The following is a 20,413-nucleotide window of genomic DNA, read 5'->3' as shown; positions in this document are numbered from 1 at the left end:
TACCCCATGGCAAAGTAGGCTGGCACAACAACATGCCTGAATTCCTTGTAGGGATCATGCACATGACAACTTCATATCTCATAACTCTCACGTTTACCCCGTCTCCCAAGGGCTCAGCGTGGGAGAAGAACAACTGTCCTTATGGAAATGGATAAACCAATACAAACTTGCAGTGTTATTTCAATAATATTACTACCAACTGCTGCTTTTGTACTTCACAATTTATACAAAATTAAAGAAAAAGTACTAGTTTCTTCTGAAAGATTTCTAAGTTAGAAAATTTTCTATCTCGGAAAGTTACTTTGAGTATATTTATATTATCAGCAAACTCAAAGTAACGCACTTAATTACCATTTCAGATAAGAAACTTGTATTGTTTTGCTGCCTCCCTACCAAGAACTGCAATAAAACCACCTTATTGTCTTGCTATTTGCACAACAGATTTCATAGGCTGTCATCAGCTCCTATGGATGTTGACACAGTGATGTAAACAACCAACCTGGAGTTAGTCTGCATGTCAAAAGAAGAAACTATCCATTTCGTATTTGGAAGCCGAAGTCTTGGTGCAGAATATAGAAGAGAAGGGTCTGGTTTGGTTTTAGGCAAAACACTGATTTTTCCTCCTTGATGTTCAATTACAACTGTCAGCTAGCCTGGAGTAAAGCAAATCCCATTCTTTTGATGTGTTCTCAGCTGGCAGACAGCACTTTACAGAATAGGACATAAGCGGGTGTCTAGCCAGTGTTACACTAAGTTTAGTAATGGCTAATGTAGCATTTGCTCAGCTGAGTACTTCAAATGGCAAGACAGGGAAGGTGCATTAAAAGAAAAAATGTTAAGCTCTACCTTCACCACCTTATTTATGTAGCTGATGGAAATGATAGCATATCAGAATTGTCAGCATTCTAGTGAAAGCTGGCAAGTAAATATTTATGTGTTATGCAAGATAGTCAAGCCCTGGCTGGCTGTCCTTTTCCATATTTCTAGCAATAACAGAAACCGCAGTTCAGATAAGAAAAAGCTATAAAGCTTTACATCACAGAATTTAAAACGGTCATTAATAAGAATCTGAACATGTGAAATACTAAATGCTTCCAACGTCTGAGTAACCTCGGTTATCTGGGAATAAAAAGTACTCAGTGCTACTCAGAAGGACCTCGCTTCTTGCCAGATTACCTAGGAAACTATGCATGAAGTTTTAAAATGAGAAAGAAACCATGGCTTGGGTTGCAATAAATCTTGGTGCTTTGTTTGGCTTTTCTGCAAGTATGAAGATCAGATTATTAATAGCATGCATTCCTGATTCTTTAAATTTCTTTTCCCCCCTCAAACACACCTGCTTCCAGTTACTTGTCCAGGTAGAAAAATCAGTTGGTAGCAACTGAAAAATATTTGCATCCGAGGATGATGCATGGGCCTTGGTACACAAGCTTAGACGTCAAGAAAACTCCTAGCCTTGCAAGGTTGCCAGCACAACCGATGCTCACTGGTGACTGTATCAACAACCACAGCTACCAGTGTCGAGTACAGAGGTGGCAGTGGAGAGTTAGCTATTCTGCCCTCCCAGCTGACAGTCACAGAATCACAGAATGTTCAGGGTTGGAAGGGACCTCTGTGGGTCATCTAGTCCAACCCCCCCTGCCGAAGCAGGGTCACCCAGAGCAGGCTGCACAGGACCGCGTCCAGGCGGGTCTTGAGTATCTCCAGAGAACGAGAATCCACAACCTCCCTGGGCAGCCTGTTCCAGGGCTCCATCACCCTCAGAGGGAAGAAGTTCTTCCTCGTGTTCAGACGGAACTTCCTGTGCTTCAGTTTGTTCCTGTTGCCCCTTGTCCTGTCGCTGGGCACCACTGAAAAGAGTCTGGCCCCATCCTCCTGACTCCCACCCTTAAGATGTTTATAAACATTTCTAAGGTCCCCTCTCAGCCTTTTCTTCAGGCTTAACAAGCCCAGCTCCCTCAGCCTTTGCTCATAGGAGAGATGCTCCAGTCCCCTGATCATCCTCGTCGCCCTCCACTGGACTCTCTCCAGTAGCTCCTCAAAGTCACCACCTTCTGGCTGAGGCAAACTGGTGAGACCCCCTGGCAGAGCCATTGCCTGTAGAATCTCCACGGAGAAGTAAGGCCACAATCTCCAGGGTTCTTGTATTTCATATGAATTGCAGTCAACCTAAAAACTAAGACCTGACAACTCAATTTACACTGTCAAACACTTTATGCTACCCAGAGGAATTCTTCATGCACCTTCGGAGGCCAACAAACAGGCTAATCATTTCTCAGTTTTGTTATTACGCTGTCAAGACTAGGGCAGGATATACTTCAGGATGTCATAAAAAAAAAAGATTAAGACTACAGGCGACATGTTCTTCCCCAATGTCAGTACTATCAGTACAACCCAACACAACCTAATAATTGCACCACCTCACAAGGACAACTGCAGTTGACAGGGCTGATGAGCCCAGTGGTGTTTAGCACATACGTCTCTGAGGCCAAGGCAGTATTTGCTGTGAAAAGACACAGCTGTACTATTCTGTATATCAGGGATCTGGACAGTCATGCTCTTGCCTCTTTCAATCACCCGATTCATGTGTCTTCTAGAGCCATGTCTATAAAACAGCTGAGCAACACTTCTTCCCATTAAATACTGAGAATGGGTCTTCTCAGAAAAAGCAGCCTAAACTAAAATTGAGAGATCCAGACTTTTTGTCCAGAGGAGTGTGTTGCCATTCTTCATAATGACTACAGCAGCAACTTCATAGTGGCTTTTATTAATGTACAGACTGGTATCATAGGGAGAAATTAAAACAAAGTATAAGCTCATGAAGCTTCTGTCTATTTTCCTCTCAGGCCTTTTTTAGAGGCAGAACAAAAGAAAAATGTATATATCTAGTACTCTTTTACGCAATTCAAAGAAATTGAAAAAAACAGCCAGCTAAATAGTAAACACAAAAAAACCAAAGCTTACTAAAAATAAGTTTATTGTAGGACTGAAATAATCAAAGATGAGCAAATACAGAATCACAGAAAAATTAGGTTGGAAGAAACCTCTAGAGCAGTGGTCTCCAAATTATTTTGACTGCACATCCCTACCAGTAAAAAATTTTTGTGCGCGTACACCCGATATATGTATATTGACTTATTTATAAATGACATACATGTAACTATTGAAGTTTTAACATTTTCTTCCTGCACCTCAACGGAGGCAGCCCTGCATATCACCTGACAATGACAGTTTGGCTTTACTACTGAGCCTGGATAAGGCCACATCCTATGCCATCATTGATGTTACTGATGAACACGTTAAAAAGTATAAGACCCGGTATCAAACCCACCATCCATAAAGAGGTGCCAGTTAAATTTCAACCAGCTGACCTTTTAAGTCACATCGAACCAGTCCATTTTTCATCCATCTTGTAGCCCACAAATCCAGTCCCTACCTTCCTTAAGGATATCTTCCTCCCCATATCTACCACACTTCTTCCAATTTCTCCCACAGATATGGCAGTCTACGCTGAAAGCAAGATAAATAACAATAACTGCTCTCCCTTCATCCACAGAGCCAGTTATTTCATCACTGAGGCAAAGAGGTTGGTCAAGTATGATTTGCCCATAGGAAATCCATGTTGGCTATTCCCAATCACAAGCATCAGTTTCCATTTCACGACAAGCTTTGGCTTTCCAAATTTCATCCCTGCATGCCCAGGCAATATCTGTATACAATTCCTTTGTATAGAAAGGATGCAGTCCATCCCCTCTTCTACCTACCACGCTCTACCTCTTTTAGGATGAGGTCAGGAGTCCTCTGTTCAAACCGGCCTCCTGCTATGCCTGCTTGTTTTCTTGTGTTTGGGGATAGTTCTTGTGCTTTGAGGAAGATGCCCTTGCACATCAACCAGATCACCCATGTTCCTCTGCACTTCAGGGCAACCTTACAGAGCATACTTCCTGACAGTTTCCCCAACAAGCCAAAGTCTACTCTCCTGAGTTCCAGGATTTTTATTTTGTTATTTGTCATCCTCACTTCCTTCAGAGTCTTAAACCCTGTTGTCTCATGGCCACTGCAACTAAGGCTGCCATGGAGTATCACATCCCCAGCCAGTTTCTCTTTATTCGGGAGTAGCAAATCTAGCAGAATGCCTCTCCTAGTCATGTATCCCACAACCTACATCAAAAAATTGTCTCCAACACACTCTAAAAATCTTCTGAATTGTTCGTTCCCTGTGTTGTAAATAAATGCAATATACTTTTACTATCTCACATTAACAAATGTTCCTCGCACTGAGCTGACCACCAGGAAGTCAGAAAAATGCTCAAAAATCTCCTGTGTTGTTGAGATGATTTTTAGCCTGAGAAATCTGTTGGGTAAACTGTGATTCCTTACACTGCACCATGGATCAGAAATACTGTCTTGTGGCCTCAGTGTATGGCCTCAAGCCATTACCAACAGACACCAAAGGCATAATGCAACGTCTTGTGGACTGGACACGAAGTCGAACAAGCTGGAAAATCCCTACAAACATGTAAGATGAGAAGAGGACTGTCTTGTGAGCAATTCACTAGCAAAAAAAAAAAAAAAAAAGTAACTTTTCAGCAAATAATTTAAGCAGTTCTACTCTTCACTTCATTGGAATACACTTCAACTTACCCATTTCCTGTATTTCAGTTCACAGGAGTTTCTTTTAAAACTGAATCAAAGTAAAACAAAGAGTACATAATCTCATGTTTGGTTATCAAGACCTATTTATTGCACATAAGTCTTACAATGAAAAAGTTGGCCAGCTAAGTACCCTGTTGTTCCAACAGAAGAAAGTGCTGGCAGCTTTAAAAGAATCAGACAAATCTGCACCTGTTTGTGGTGCAGGACTGCAGGAATTCTAACCTTGATCCTGTGCCACAGTCCCTTCACACTACTCCACCAGTATAAAGGAACTGCAGTCCAGGTGGATCTACCTGGTAGGCAGGGAATCCTGATTCTCTAAGGCCCTATAAGGGCTCTCGAAGCACTTCTCATGCTGATGTATGATGCAAAAGTAACTTTGACACATTAACAGATAAAGGAAGATTTGCTAAAGCTCCCATAAAAGAAGCCACATCATTGAGCTGTTACAATCATCCCTACAGAATTACACTGTACACTTGAAAGAAACTGGGAAAAGGAAAAGAACACACAACCTGTGATCCTAAAAAACCACATTTATTTAAAGCTCGATCAATACCTGGTCCAGCGGAACTTCTACACGAGTATCTTCATCTTCCTGCACTTCAGCTGCCCCCCACATTTCAGACTGCTCTTCTCTGGCTTTGTAAATATCTTCACCTACAAGGGGAGAGATACGGAGTGAAAGTGAAGTCCAACTGTGACACTGTGTGGCACAACTACTGAACTGCATTCTATTTTATTTCTGAGAGCAGGTTTCCGAGCTGGCCCACCATTACCAAGGCAGTTCTTTTAATGAAGTTCTTGGTCTGCCATTATTGTCAGCATGTTTTCCTTTCCTTTTAATAACAAATACTTAACATGCTACACCGTTTGGGGAAAGGAAAGGAAACAGAAATTGAACAAAGCCCTGGATCTGAAGTTCCTTCACTTCTGGCAAAGGTCACGAGAAAATCTGAACTTCATACATTACAACAATGTATTACTTCTATTTCTACAGTCAATGATAGTACCCTCCAGTAATTAGCATTATAACACACATCTAGCAAAAATCTCAGGCTCTGAAAGAACAATAAACATGGTGAACCAGGAAAGGAATGAAAGATTAACAGAAATAGTGGGATTAATGCTACTCCCCACCCTTGGGCACCTGCAAGTAGAATTATAGCTGAAACTTCACATTAAATAAAGCACAATCTCCTAGCTAACAAGATTAATGGTTACAATAATATTCAATTTTGCAAAGATTTTATGGCATTTAGTTAGAGTAAATTTTTTCCCCCAAAGTGGATGTAATAACTAGGGGTCTTAGAGGTTTCTAGTGTGGGTCTTTCAGTATTAGCTAACTAGGAAAGCGAAGACTGGTACATATAGAAAACAAGGAATTTCTAAGTGACACATCTTCCTCTCTCCCTTCCCCCCAAACTTATAACAGCCAAGAAATTAAAAGCACGAGTTACTCCAAATCATCTCCCTCTCTCTCCATCTATCTAGGAAAGACAGATGGTCCTAATAAGTAGCCACAATAAGAAAGGAAAAAATACTTGTGCTGTTTGGGATTGCCTCTTAATTCGTCATAAAAGGATGTGAACTTCATAATATCAACTGACTATGAAAGTTGATCCACGTCACTGGACGTTGTTAAATAAATAGCCCTAGTGAAGCACTGAACCATTCACAGAATCACTGAGAAAGAGGAAAAAGAATGGATAAAAAAAAAAAAAAATGAGACTTACAGAAATCCAGAGTCCACCTGTATAAAAAGTCAGCATTGACTGCTCTGGAAGTTAGTTTTTTCCAGTTATTTTCTCATTACTATGAGAGCCAAAGAAAGCGGGTTACCCTGGGAACAAAATTCTGAGGCATACTAAGAATACATACCACTGTAAATGGCTAACTGGAGGGGACATGCCAGCTCATCCAGATGGCCTTAGATGTCTACTGACAGGCCACTGACCAGAGCGCCAGAAATGAAAGCCATTCTCACACTTTAAAATGAAGAGGCAGAAATGGGAAAGTCCAGGGAACATCACAATGATATTCTAGAGTGGTACTGCTGGCTGCATCTTACGAGAGAGATTTTCTGATGGACGTTGCAGCTTGCATACCTGAACGTCAGTCCCAGTGCAACCTCCCCACCCCGCCAAAATATCTATATTACTTCTCCTCTGAAATTACCAGTATTGGAAATACCACAGGGTTCTTAGCATCATTGGTTAGATTCTTATCCTAAACATCTCCCACACCTTGAAAAAGGTCCCATCTTACAACTTAGCGTGGAAATAATAATTTTATAATAATTTCATTTTCTTAATTTCCTTTTTTGTGGATTATTAAAGATAATGCATCTGCTGTAGTATATTCCATTGAAAACAACTGAGGACACTCAATATTTGCTGGCAGTATGGTAAACTTTGGACAATCTACATGTACATATCTCATTACAGACCCCCTTTGTCAAGACAGGGCTTTTTTTTACAAATTCAGAACATGGAGTGGTTGAGAGTAGCAACAAAATGCATCTGAACGTATGTACTTTTTTAAATAATCAATGCACTTCACATTTCCCATTTTTATGAGCTCTCTAAGGCACAGAAGGTTCTGTTTCTCTTGCCTGATACTATTGTTGTTGCCTCTCATCATAGACATTTGATTGAGATCTGGATCACCACCGTATTCTGAGAGGAAAATGTAATGTGTTCCTTGAAAGACACCATGGTGATTCTCCTAACTCAAGGCCTTCCATTAACTACCTCAAGAAAATAACCTTGTCCTAGATTCCTTGGCTCACTGAACTATAAAAAGTCAAATCAGAGTCCAAGAGAACTGCATTTACTATCCCCACCATTCCATTTAGTCTCTGTACTAACACCTTTGCCTTCAGGATCCACAAGTCTTTCAGCCAAAATGGGGATTGTCTGGCCTGCAGAGATAAAAGGACTTTGGTGCAGAGGTAATCATCATGATTTTCTCTGGCAGGGCAAAAGATGAGGTAGAAGGGAGATGAACGTGTGTTGGCCCTAGAGTCCAAATCCACAAAATTAATCTCAAGAGTCTAGGATTCTCAATTTTAAAGCACCTTTGCTTAGAAGAGCATATCAGCCTCAGGGCTATGCTGAATAACTCAGCAACTAAAATCCAAACAAAGAGACAGACATGCAGTATCTTCAAAAACCTTAGTGACGAAGCCAGGAGAGAGTGAGGGAGATGGAAGACGACAATGAATTTCTACCTGGGTCATGCAATCAACTTTCCCTTTCAAAAGAGTGTACCCACAAGCTAGTAACAGGGTGATTTCGATAAACAACAACTGAATACCCATGGCATTTCCTCCAAGCACTTTCTAACAGATGTTAGAAAGCTGGTCCTAAACGAAAAGAGATTAGTTGAAAAGAGCTCTGCACAGCCTTCCAGCGTCTCTCCAGGATAACATAGTTCATTGTCTTGCACGGAAAGCACGCTAAAGTGAAATAGCATTCCTGCTATTCCACAGAGTGGAAGATGCCAAAACTACATGACAGCTGCAATGGGAAAGAATAGCAACCACAGAAGTCACCAAAAAAACTTCAAGGACAGTGTTTTCAGACAAAATGGAAGATCATCCCATTTCCAGAACAGCTATATTCTTTGAAGCAAAGAGGTAGTTACAGAACAGCATATTGCAAATGCATACAACACAAAAGATCATCAGTTGGTTTCTGAAAGGATGGCAGAAAAGATTGGTTGTCAGAAAAGGAAAAGAAAAAATTGTTTAAGGAAATAAGAAAATTGACAACAAAAGGGAAATTAATTATTTACCTCTGCACAAACCTGAGAGTACGGAAGATAAATGTCCAAAACACATGTACCATTAACAGTCAGGGAAGGAAGAAAAACGCTTAGGTCTGAAATGTGTCAAAACAGGTGAAGAAAAAAATTACTCTAACTGAAAAATGGAAAAGCTGTAACACTTGAACAAATAAAAAAATCCAAAGAAAATGGCAATGAATGAAATTAGTCTTAGATTAGGACATGTACCCTTCTTGTCTTTTGATATGAAAAGTCAAAAGAAATAGAAAAATTGTAAATTAATTTACAAAAAATTAACTTGATTTAACCAAGCATTAAGAAAATAGCTTACAATGTAAGCATTATTAGTGTTGCTACTCTACTTCAGCTAGAAGTATTTACACTTTTTGCCTGTGAATTTACAAATACCTGCAGGAGGGCAGCTGAGTGAAAGACCAACATATTCCTTGTTTGTGTGATTCTGTGTCGAGATCTTGCCAGCAGGAGTTTGCAGACCACATTAATCACTATTATCAGTGCTGTGAGTTACTCAGCACCTCCCAAGAAAATGTGTTTGGTAGGGTAATTTTGCCTCACATTTTATAGGTAATATTTCAGGAATGCTTTTTGATTCAGGAAAAGAAAGCACCAAAAAAATCTTATTGATGCAATATTTCACATCTCTGAATCATTAGTCAGTTTCTACACACATCTCTGAGGGAGGAAAAAACATGAAGGCATTTTAGAAAACACTATAAATTAAATGAAAAAACATTTCTGTATGTCTTCATTCCATATTGTTATGGGCTTATATTGCAATCTCTAGTAAAGTTAGAGATAAGTAGTGTATCTTACTGAAAAGAGAATTCCCAGCACTTCTATTAGATGGAACATTCATGCCTACCCCAAATGGTTCATAAAATATTGTAGATTAAACATGCTTCTCATACAAGAGCTAGTTCTGACTTTCTGTGCCTCAAACGAATTGAGAATTGGCCACAGTCAGGGTCACAGCAACGTTGAGGCAGAAGAACTCTAAAAGGGGGTCAGAAAGGAAGGTAGGTCCCAAGCCTTACAGTCAAGCTGTAGCATATTCTACCGTTTGCTCCAAGTTGAGTAGAAGATGACGGCAGCAAAGCATTCAAGGGCACTTTGAGCTCCCAAATATTTCCCTACAGCTTTGCTGACAACTATAAATCAGAGGATTTCTTTCAGCTGGGTTCTCTGTTCTCCATTCCACAGTAATTGTGGCTTCTGTCAACAGGACAAGCAAAGTATTAGTCAGAGTCTCCCAATATTCTGTGAAGATACTTTTTCCATGGTGTCCAGACAACCAGAAGAGAATAATTTTTGAGGTTTTGCCAGTCGCTGTGTGAAACCAGACTGTCTTGAGCTGAAAATCACCACTACTTTTTATAACCTGTACAGAAAGAAGTCAACTAACCTAGACAAATATCTCCCATTACTTCTGACTGTTTTAAAGCAGGGTCACGTTCAGTAATTCTGGCAAGAGGAAGAAAGAAGAACCCACAGACGGACAAAGAACAGATCACCAGTGGGAAAAGGCATTCAAGAGCAGCAGCAGCTGGAGAGAGAGGATACGCAGAGGCTGGAGGATATGGACATAGAGGGAGATGATGAGGGCACAGTAATGTTAGCAGGAATGCGTGGAACGATGAACTGTACAAGAGCAAATAGGAAGATGAGGAAACACAGGCGGAAGTAACGGGAAGAAATGGGGTCCAGCACACTGGGCAGGAAGGCAAAAAAAAACAAAACAGGGTTACATGCAGCGGAACAGTGGAAGCTTGAAAGAATGAGAGGGGAAGAAAGAACAAGCCAGCAGGTATACATGCCAATTTAAGTTTCTTAAAAAAATGTTCCTTCAGGAAAGCCTGAGAAGAGGAATGTCATTTTACTAGTACCTATCTGTGACTGAATTTCTATGTTCAGATAGTCCCACACAGTCATTTGTGACAGAGCTGCAGCAAAAAGCAACAATGAAAAAATTCTCATTGCTATCATGCAAGTATTTTTCTTGATTTCTGATTCTTTTTTATTTCTACAAAAAACAATATTTTGTAAGGCTCTGGATAGTGACTCTAGGGTCTGCAGAAAGAATTCTTACAGTATATCTTGGCTTCAGGCTGAATGGATGAATGAAAACTGCAACTGCAAGTGCTTTCCTATGGAGCTTCTTGAAGAGTTGTGCCCCATCTCACCTCTTCTCCAGCTCCGTATTCCCACGGAGAGAAAGACTAATGAAATTTCAAGAGGATCCAGACTGCTTCAGGCTTTTGATTCCTGAAAGCCTTGTGAAGGCTACCAGGCAAGGGAACACTTGGACCCTGATAACAGCTCTATGGAAGAGAGGTAGCTGGTGTCTCAAAAAAGCTGTGAACCAACTCAACCTGCCCTACGCAAAGTCAAATGATACGACTGTTGAAGCTCTGGCACCTACTTTACAGCTAACCTGTACAGCCAGCAGCAATGGAGCCACACAATCAGTAACAACAAGAGAACATTATCTGCAGAAAAAAATGGTGAAATTAAATGAGGGAGGATGTTCTCAGAAGGCTTAGCTCTTTGGAAATCAGGTCCAGAGGCTATGGGCAGGAAAAAGGCCGAATGGTCAGGTTTGGAGCCGAGCCTTAAAAAGGATGATGACTGATAAATAGAGTGTAGGGATTCTGATTTTGTACTTGGCCAAGGTCTATTTTATAAAGTAAGTGACTTGATCCTCATCTGGTTTCACCACAGATAAGAAAAGATGTTACTGTATTCCTACAGTACTTTTTCACCTCTGATTGCAAATAAAACCAATACAATTTAAGACAATTTAAAGACTGCTGTAAATTATGCTTCTTGCGTAGTGAATCTTAATAGCTAAGGGTCTTCATCTTCAGAGTTACCTGCTCTGTCCTGTCCCCTGAACCCTGCCAGCAATGCTAGCTTTGCAGCCCCTGAGAATTCATTTTTGTGAAATGGAGTCCACTGAGCATTTAGGGGAATTTTCTAGGTATTTCATATTCTGGCAAATCTCCTGATAGGTACAGAGCAGATTAATTATCAGCAACAGCAAATTTATAAATGCCAAAAACATTTTCACTCACAACATTTCATGTAATACATGTTATCGGTTGTCTGAATACACAGATTTATTGTGTATTGGTGTATTGAGCCACTCCATTATCTACAGAAGGAAGAAATGAACTGGTGCATGTATAACTGAGCAAATTTTGTCTAAAGTACAAAGATCATTTTCTCTCTGATGTCATCCAGTATGTCAGCTGGAATCCTTTTGTAAACTTAGATAAACAAGAAAGTTTTATGATGTTATTAAATAATAATTGAGTGATACATTGAACTAACTCATAAGAAATCTATATATTTTAAATAATTAAGCATAGCAATTAAGAGCTCTTGTATAAGCTCCTTTCCTAACCAGCAATAACCATAAAACTTTTATTGCAACACAAATTACAACATTATACAGTCATTAATGCATTTCAAATTTTAAACTGATTGAAGTTTAGCAGTAGGGATAAAAAAAAAAAAATTGTAATAATAGCCTGCCCTGAATATTTTATGGAAATCAGAGGCATTTACTAACTGCAAGCTCTGTATCTAAGCAAGGAAGTTAATGTGACTATAAAAAAAAAAATAATGTGACATACCACAGAGGCTGCCTCATAAAAATGTTAGGACAAATTAAAAACAAAGTGTAAATAATCTGTGGCTCATTAAATTGAATAGATTTTTATGAGGAATAGGGAGGAAATGTGCATTTTTGCCTGTCTACAACATAATTTTCTTTTCTGTTTCTTTTTTAATTTTTATTTTTATTTCAAAGTATCGGTGTTGCACAAGGTCCATTTCCAACAAAAAGTCACTGCCTTGGTGATAGGTTTGCATGCATGTACGTGCCTGTGACTTCTGTCATCAGAGAGTAATAGAATTAAAGCAAAAATGGTAGCAACATACATATGAAACTGGTGGGAATATTAAAAAAAATATGTATTTTTCTACAGCTGGTACTATTGTCACCTTAAGCTTCTAAGTGATTAGTTCCTCCCTTCAGAAAATATTGAATTTCTAATTCGATTTCACACTATTCTAGATTGCTGACATCTTACTACCTCAACAGAAACTGCAAAAGGTGCTTCTAGAGGTTGGCCTTGTATTCAGCAGTCTCCTTTACTGATAGAAAATGTGGTAACGCTAGAGCAAAGGAAAAGCTGCCTTAGCCAGCTGCAAGAGCTCAGCCATCTTTACACAGAAACAGCTACAAAAATAAGGACTGCATGTCATAATGTGAGGGTTTTTCTTGCTTCTCCCTACTTTGGTTGTTCCCCTCATTTGTTCTCTGTATTTCTAAGCATCTAATTCATCAATTTTTTTTTAAAATGACAGATCATTAAGACCATTTTAATTTTGAAATTAATAAAGCAGTTCCCATTCAGCCACAGCTTTTTTCATTCCATGCCTGTTCCAAAACTCAGTCTCTCCTTGGGTACAGCTGGGTCCTAAGGGCTAAACTTTCACAAAGAAAACGCAAAAGCCCTGAAACATCTGTTCTGGTCCAGCTATTCCAAGCTAAGCATCTGTACATCTACAGTCCACCCTGCAGCAAGTTCAGCAACATGGCTTTCCTGCTGCCAAGTACTATTTGCCCACTTTATGTTTTGCAACATATTCATTTTACTAACAGCAAACTCAAAGAAACTCACCATATGCTTGAATAAAGAGGATGCAAGTTTACCATCACCTTAGTTTTCCCCTGGTATTAGTACATTCTGTTTATCATGATCAGCACTGTAACAGTACATACTAACAACAAAGGTCTCATTTCTTACTATACATTGAGATTTTATCTCCTATTATGCAAGGAATAAACCTATAGGTCCTGGAAAATGTCTGCAAATAAGAAACAAGATGATATCTCTCTCCTCAGCACAATTCTCGCCTGCTTTGACAATGCAGAGTGATACGTTCTAAGTATCTTTGTTTTAACTAGAGATAGCTTTTTAATCCTAAAAGCTGTCAGCAGGAAAACATGGACAACAACAATTTTAGCTCATAACATTCAGCAGTCCAGGTTTATACTCTTTGGCAAGTCCATAATTTTACTGAAAGCAATTCAGAGCAGCATAGCAGGAACGGCTGCCATACCTAATGTTCCACTCAGCTTTCCCTTTAATTCAGGGGTGGCCTTTTTCTCCCTTCTTTTAGCCAATAGCAAAACCAGAAAAATGAAATGATTGTGAACTTCTAAGACCTCACAATACTCAAAACCAAATCTGAAAAACTGTGGAGTGGCTCAGCCCATCTCCAGCACAGTACTTTTCCAAATCATAGCAAGAACTCAAACTTCACATTGTATTCTCTCTAGAACTTGTTTTATAGTTTGGGGGGGGAGGGGGTACTTTGGAAGCAGTGCAACCACAAGTAAACTCTTGCATTTGAATAGAGTAGGCTTTAAAGTGAGGGTGCTCCTTTATAAGAATTTTCTGCTATGCTTCTGAATTTGCTAGTTTCCTGTTCCTACAGTATACTATTTACAGAAAGTGGTGCAAACCAAAAAAGGAGTGGGTTCGGGGTTTTTTAAAACCTTAAACCAAGATGCTGATAATTAAATGTGCCTTTGGTATTACTTTCATAGGCCCAAATTCTGCTGAACCATCTGCACTAGTCTAAGCTGTAAACCTCACATTTCCAGTTGCAATTACTGTTACATGTAACACATTCAATATTATTTATGTTTCTACCAGTGCAGTGAGACTCCAGTCATAACTTCAATAGCATACTATATAGGCTACAAAAACCAAAGTACGCCAGTTCACAGTCTACTGGATTTGCTCTAAGAAGTGGTGAATTTAAATCTTGCACAAAGAGCTTTCAACACTAAGAAATGCTTTAATCATCTTGATTTGACAGGATTAGGACATGGATCAGTCGTAATATGAATGGCATGCTGGTGAAATTCTCAGTGTATTAAAAAACATTCAAAGTATATACACGGCTAGCCCAACTAAAGTCTGTTGGAAGATTAGGTTAAGCTTTAAATACGCTATGAGCATAATTCTTCAGATGTTAAATCCCAGGAAACAATCACTTTCAAACAGTCTGACACTCCAAAGAGAGAAGATTCCACGTAACTGATAAATTGACAGTAACAAGGACAGGCAAGAATAGGAGATACATTTTCTGCTATGAATATTTTTATCTATTTCAGTACACTCCAAGACGTGCATGTGCAAACTCACTGTGTAGTTTATTGGTTTCAGATTAAAATAAATTAATCCCACAGCAGTGACAGCCAAATGCAGCCCACTAGAATGCCAAGAGTCTTTTTCTCTGTCCATCAGGAAAAAATAAAATAAAAATTGTAAAACAGTGATAAGTGCTTCCCATACCCAATCCAAAGCCTTTGAATTCGAAGGAATTTTCTTTAATAAACTTGCAAAGTCAACTCCAACTAAGAAACTGCCATGAGCCTTCAGAGTAGACAGCGGAGCTATACTGGTCAAAACAGTACTTGGGAGCAATCATTATCACTGTGTTCCTGGAGCTGCCTTCTAGTTCTCCATGAAAAATCTATCTCCATTTCAGAATAAGACTCCCCACTCTAAAATGAAACTGACAATGTTATAATTCAAGGCAGGAATTGTATACATGATACCCATTCTCTCAGCTGACCACGAAATTAAACATGTAGCTTAGACCAGATGCTGAAGTATTGGATGGATCTCCAGACACACTTATCTCTCCTTGATGGCTGGAGCCTAGAAGCCCAGTTTGAATTAATCCTCTAATTCTTATACAGTGGGAGGTAGGCAAGATGTATCTTGCCCTGAAGTTTCCAGGAGCAGCTGGGATCTGAAAGTGCACCATGGTCAAGAAACCTTTAGGATTTGCTGCATCTTTCTTGTTGACATGGGGAAACCGATTGAAAGAAACAGCCTCTGCAAATAAACAGCTTTTTCTGAACTTCTGTTCATGCCTTCCGCATGGACAAGGCGAAGGTAAGGCCGGGAACACTAGAGCTGTAGTCTTTGCAAATTACCCTATTTTAGTTCTTGCTATGCAGCGTGAATGCTATCAGCCCAAGCATGGCTTTGGCGAACAGCCAGTAATGCAGACGGACAACAGATGTGCAGAGAAGCCTGGTGTGCTCACACCTGCTCTTACTTTCGCTCTTCACGCTGCAAGGGCAGAGCTCACAGCTTGGCATTTGTGGGCAAAAGTAGGAAGAGAACAAAAGTGCCACTTGCATGCTTCCCTCTCAGTTTCTGTTCCTCAAACATATCTTTGAAGCAGTCTTCGAAAGGCACAAGTAAACTTGGAAGAAAGCTGCAATTCTTTCCGCTAACTGAATCAAGCTGAAATGCTGCAGCTCATCAGCTGCATGGTACTAGATGCCTGCCTAAGAGGGAAGCTGCATCTCATACAGTCATCTCCAGGGGAAACAGAAGGACCTTAATATAGAATAAATCACTCCCAGCTTTTAAAGCCCTTTTATCATCCACTTCAGTGTCACTAGTCATGCAACTGCTAAAGGAGTCCGTCTTACCCAGAGACAAGGTGGCAAACCAGGACAGAGGGAGAGTGAGGAGAAGAACCTGTTGACAGGGAGACATTTCAGAGCACTAAGAGCATACTCATTAGGAGAAGAAGAGCTTGCACTAATACGCAAAGCAATAGCGTATACTCTGCCCTTTCCAGTTGTGTTGGATGTTAACACAGTTCTTTGGTATACGAAGAAAAACTGAAAACAACAGGTGAAGAAAAACAGTACGCTTAGAAAAGGGCATGTGCCCTTCACCTGCCCTCTGGATCCTCATATCCTGTCCCAACAGTACAAACTGCTTTCACATCCAATGGGGAGCATGATGGGTCCTCAACACACATTTCAATAAAGCATGTAAGCACAGGACAAGCACAAATACACACACAGCATGCCTGAGTGCCACTGTAAGCCACAGTCATTTATTTGTATTCAGAAACCCAGATGCTCAGTATTTTAAACATTAACTTCAACGAATATTTTTTGTTAAAATTCACAGAATCACAGAATGGTAGGGGTTGGAAGGGACCTCTGTGGGTCATCTAGTCCAACCCCCCTGCTGAAGCAGGGTCACCCAGAGCAGGCTGCACAGGACCTTGTCCAGGCGGGTCTTGAATATCTCCAGAGAAGGAGACTCCACAACCTCCCTGGGCAGCCTGTGCCAGGGCTCCATCACCCTCAGAGGGAAGAAATTCTTCCTTGTGTTCAGACGGAACTTCCTCTGCTTCAGTTTGTGCCCATTGCCCCTTGTCCTGTCACTGGGCACCACTGAAAAGAGCTTGGCCCCATCCTCCTGACACCCACCCTTAAGGTATTTATAAGCATTTATTAGGTCCCCTCGCAGCCTTCTCTTCTTGAGGCTGAACAAGCCCAGTTCCCTCAGCCTCTCCTCGTAGGGGAGATGTTCCAGTCCCCTCATCATCCTCGTAGCCCTCCGCTGGACTCTCTCCAGTAGCTCTTCATCTTTCTTGAACTGGGGAGCCCAGAACTGGACACAGTACTCCAGCTGGGGCCTCACCAGGGCAGTGTAGAGGGGAAGGAGAACCTCCCTCGTTCTGCTGGCCACACTCTTCTTGATGCACCCCAGGATTCCATTGGCTTTCTTGGCAGCCAGGGCACACTGCTGGCTCATGGTTAACCTGTTGTCCACCAGGACACCCAGGTCCCTCTCCGCAGAGCTGCACTCCAGCAGGTCCGTCCCAAGCCTGTACTGGTGCATGGGGTTGTTCCTCCCCAGGTGCAGGACCCTGCATTTGCCCGTGTTGAACCTCATCAGGTTCCTCTCTGCCCAACTTTCCAGCCTATCCAGGTCACGCTGAATGGCAGCACAGCCTTCCGGTGTGTCTACCACACCTCTCAGTTTGGTGTCATCAGCAAACTTGGTGAGGGTACATTCTAACTCTTCATCCAGGTCGTTGATGAAGAAGTTAAACAAGACTGGGCCCAGTACTGACCCCTGGGGGACACCACTTGTTACCAGCCTCCAACTAGACTCAGCGCCGCTGATGACAACCCTCTGAGTTCTGCCATTCAGCCAGTTCTCTATCCACTTCACCGACCACTCATCCAGCCCACACTTCCTCAGCTTCCCTAGGAGGATATCATGGGAGACTGTGTCGAAAGCCTTGCTGAAGTCCACGTAGACAACATCCACGGCTCTCCCTTCATCTACCCAGCCAGTCATTAAACAATGGTTCTTTAGTTTTTAAACAAAATTTGTCCAGGGTTTACCTGTTGGTTTTCTTTTCTTTTAACTGCATTAAAAATTCTTGTTCCACACTTGTAGCACAGCATTCACATTAACTTGTAATGAATACGTAAAATGCAAAAAACCAATATTCTTTGCTCTGTTGAGTTCTCATCACACTTCCATTATTTTAATACAAAGTATGCTGCAATTGCACAGAAAATTACTTTTGCTTTAAAAAGTCATCAGCCATAAATCAACCATCAAAAGTACACACAAGAACTTTTTAAAGAGCGTCAGGACATATATTTAATGCATACGTTCAAAAGAAGAACTTTGTATTAGAAAAAAGTTACATCTCACACTCACACAATGACTTGAGCTGTAAATTACTCCAAAAGAAAGCTACAAAGCTATAAATTATGACTTGAATAAAGCCTATAGAAAACTTGTCAAGCTATGAAGTTACTTTACAGAAATGCCTGTTACACAGCTGATGCAGCCTCTCGACAAGTCTGCTCTTCGAAATCCCACCCATTGCGTCTCACCACCCATTGCAAAGCTACACATGGATGGGCACAAAAGGAGGAGAAAAACAGTCAAATTAGAATAGCATATCCTCTCTGCTCCCAAGCTGACTGAAGGAAAAGGCATGTGATAACCGAGTGGAGAGGGAAACCCAGACAGTTTTTGTCTTCCCATTCACCACCTCTGACCCTACGCAGCGACTCCACGCGAGCGTTTGCAAACCAAGCACTTCCACAGCTGCTCTCTGCCGTACCCTGTAGCCACACGGAAGAAGTTTCAGGGAGGTGTTGGGAACAGCTTAGGAAAGCTGAACTGCCGGCTATCACACACATTTCTCTCCACATAGATGCTTCACTGGCTGCAGAATGTACCCAAGCAATTGAAAAATTGAAGAAGAAGGCTAAGACAGAAATGGGGGTTGAACGCAGAGCACCGGATCCTGGTGAATCAGTGCCAGATAGAAAGGATTACTTGAAGAAAGACCAACAAATGGCATGGAAAGAGAACAGCCGAAGTCAGATAAAATAATGAAGTGCCACGTGGAGACAAGAAACAGCATCAGAGAATACTTGGAAAAGAAAGTAACGTAAAGAGGGAAGAACAGTCAAAGGTGGGGAGGAATGGAAGGGGAAGAGGAAGGGAGCAAAGTAAAGGAGGTGGAGAGCGTGCAGGGAAGCCAGACTGATAAACAGGGAACGACTTGTTAGGGCAAGCTCGCCACAGCTATCCTGGGTGCCACAGGATGAACTAAAACAAAGTTTTACAGACACATAAAGCCTTCTTCCATAATAGTACCAGGAACAGGAGAAAAGTGCAGGTATGAAATGTATCTGTCACAAACTCAGGGTCACAGGACAATTTTGCTGCACTCAGAAAATACTGATAGTCCCATTAAGGCGTAAATTGGCGTATATTAGCTTGGCTGCATTCCTCACTTTAATTATAAAAGTATGCTACAAGTACTGCTAAGTACTAATGCACATTATATGTTTGTCCTTTTTTCACAAGAAGCAGGACTCTGGCTCTGGACTAATCCAATCCTCTCCATTAAGCTAATGAAATAGCTAATCTATGCTTTGATTTGAAATACTACTCCTAATTAGCAACTGGTTTAGAACTTGATATGTGAATTTTTACATCACATTGGTTAGGAATATCTATTGTAATGCTAGGTATTCTTCTTACCCAACATAAATAAAAAGACTTCCTTTTAACAAAATAAAAAATCCCAGGTGCTTTTGTTTCATGCGTATTTTTTCAGATCCCTATCTTTTTTTTCTTCCCGTGAGGTTTTCCTAAATCTACAATACCCCTTTCTGAGATGCGATTTCAAAGAATCACAGCTCAGCTCAAAACATTGATTTTATATATCATGTAATATTTATTATTCTTTATAGCAGCATCTTACTGATTCCTTAATGACGTCTGCTGTAGCATCAGAAGGTATTTTCACAAAACTGGCTTCATCAATGTTTTTCTAAACCTTTATCGCTAAAGTAGCACCCTGTATTTCAGTTCACCATTTACCTACCATTCTGCATTGCTTTCACTTTACCAGCATTGACTTGGTATCACATCATCTAGATGGTTACTTAGCTTTCTGCATAGAAACTTTGACTTTTTTAGAAACTATGAACAGAGAATGAATTCTTTATCAGTAAATCTTGCGACCCCACTGAACACCCTTTTATTCAACACTTCATTATTTATCTTTGCTAGATTGATACATTCAAACAATACTAGCAATGAGACAAAAAAATATTTCCTCAGAAATAGGTTTATTTCCACAGGAAGAAGTTAGATGCTCTCTACCTATTACCCACCTCAGTCTTAATGAAACCTACAATAACAAGAGAATCTGAAAGTCTCCAAGAAAGATTATTCACTATGAATTTTCTTTAAAAAAAAGACAGATAAAAAATGTATACATACACTATTAACAGCTTCAGCTTCACAGATGAGCAATGAGAGAGAGAGTCCAGCGGAGGGCTATGAGAATGATGGGGGGACTGGAGCCTCTGTCCTATGAGGACAGACTGAGGGAGCTGGGCTTGTTCAGCCTGGAGAAGGCTGAGAGGGCACCTTATAAATGCATATAAATATCTGAAGGGTGGGTGTCAGGAGGATGGGGACAGACTCTTTTCAGTGGTGCCCAGCGACATGACAAGGGGCAACAGGCACAAACTGAAGCAGAGGAAGTTCCGTCT

The 20,413-nt window shown here is 40.7% G+C and overlaps 1 protein-coding gene across 2 annotated transcripts in view; it reads right to left on the bottom strand.

The window, feature by feature from the left end:
• DCDC2 (doublecortin domain containing 2) overlaps positions 1 to 20,413 on the bottom strand; it is a 73,009-nt gene that overhangs the window by 14,337 nt on the left and 38,259 nt on the right. For both annotated transcript variants that reach the window (XM_075417072.1, XM_009941269.2), the window contains one exon: positions 5,216 to 5,316. In XM_075417072.1, the coding sequence (XP_075273187.1) occupies positions 5,216 to 5,316 (101 nt within the window). The remainder of the gene's footprint in view (positions 1 to 5,215; positions 5,317 to 20,413) is intronic.

The sequence above is a fragment of the Opisthocomus hoazin genome, chromosome 3 (genome assembly GCF_030867145.1).
Source record: "Opisthocomus hoazin isolate bOpiHoa1 chromosome 3, bOpiHoa1.hap1, whole genome shotgun sequence".
Lineage (NCBI taxonomy): Eukaryota > Metazoa > Chordata > Aves > Opisthocomiformes > Opisthocomidae > Opisthocomus > Opisthocomus hoazin.
Note: the sequence above shows the minus strand (reverse complement) of the source record. Positions and strands in the feature narration are given on the sequence as shown.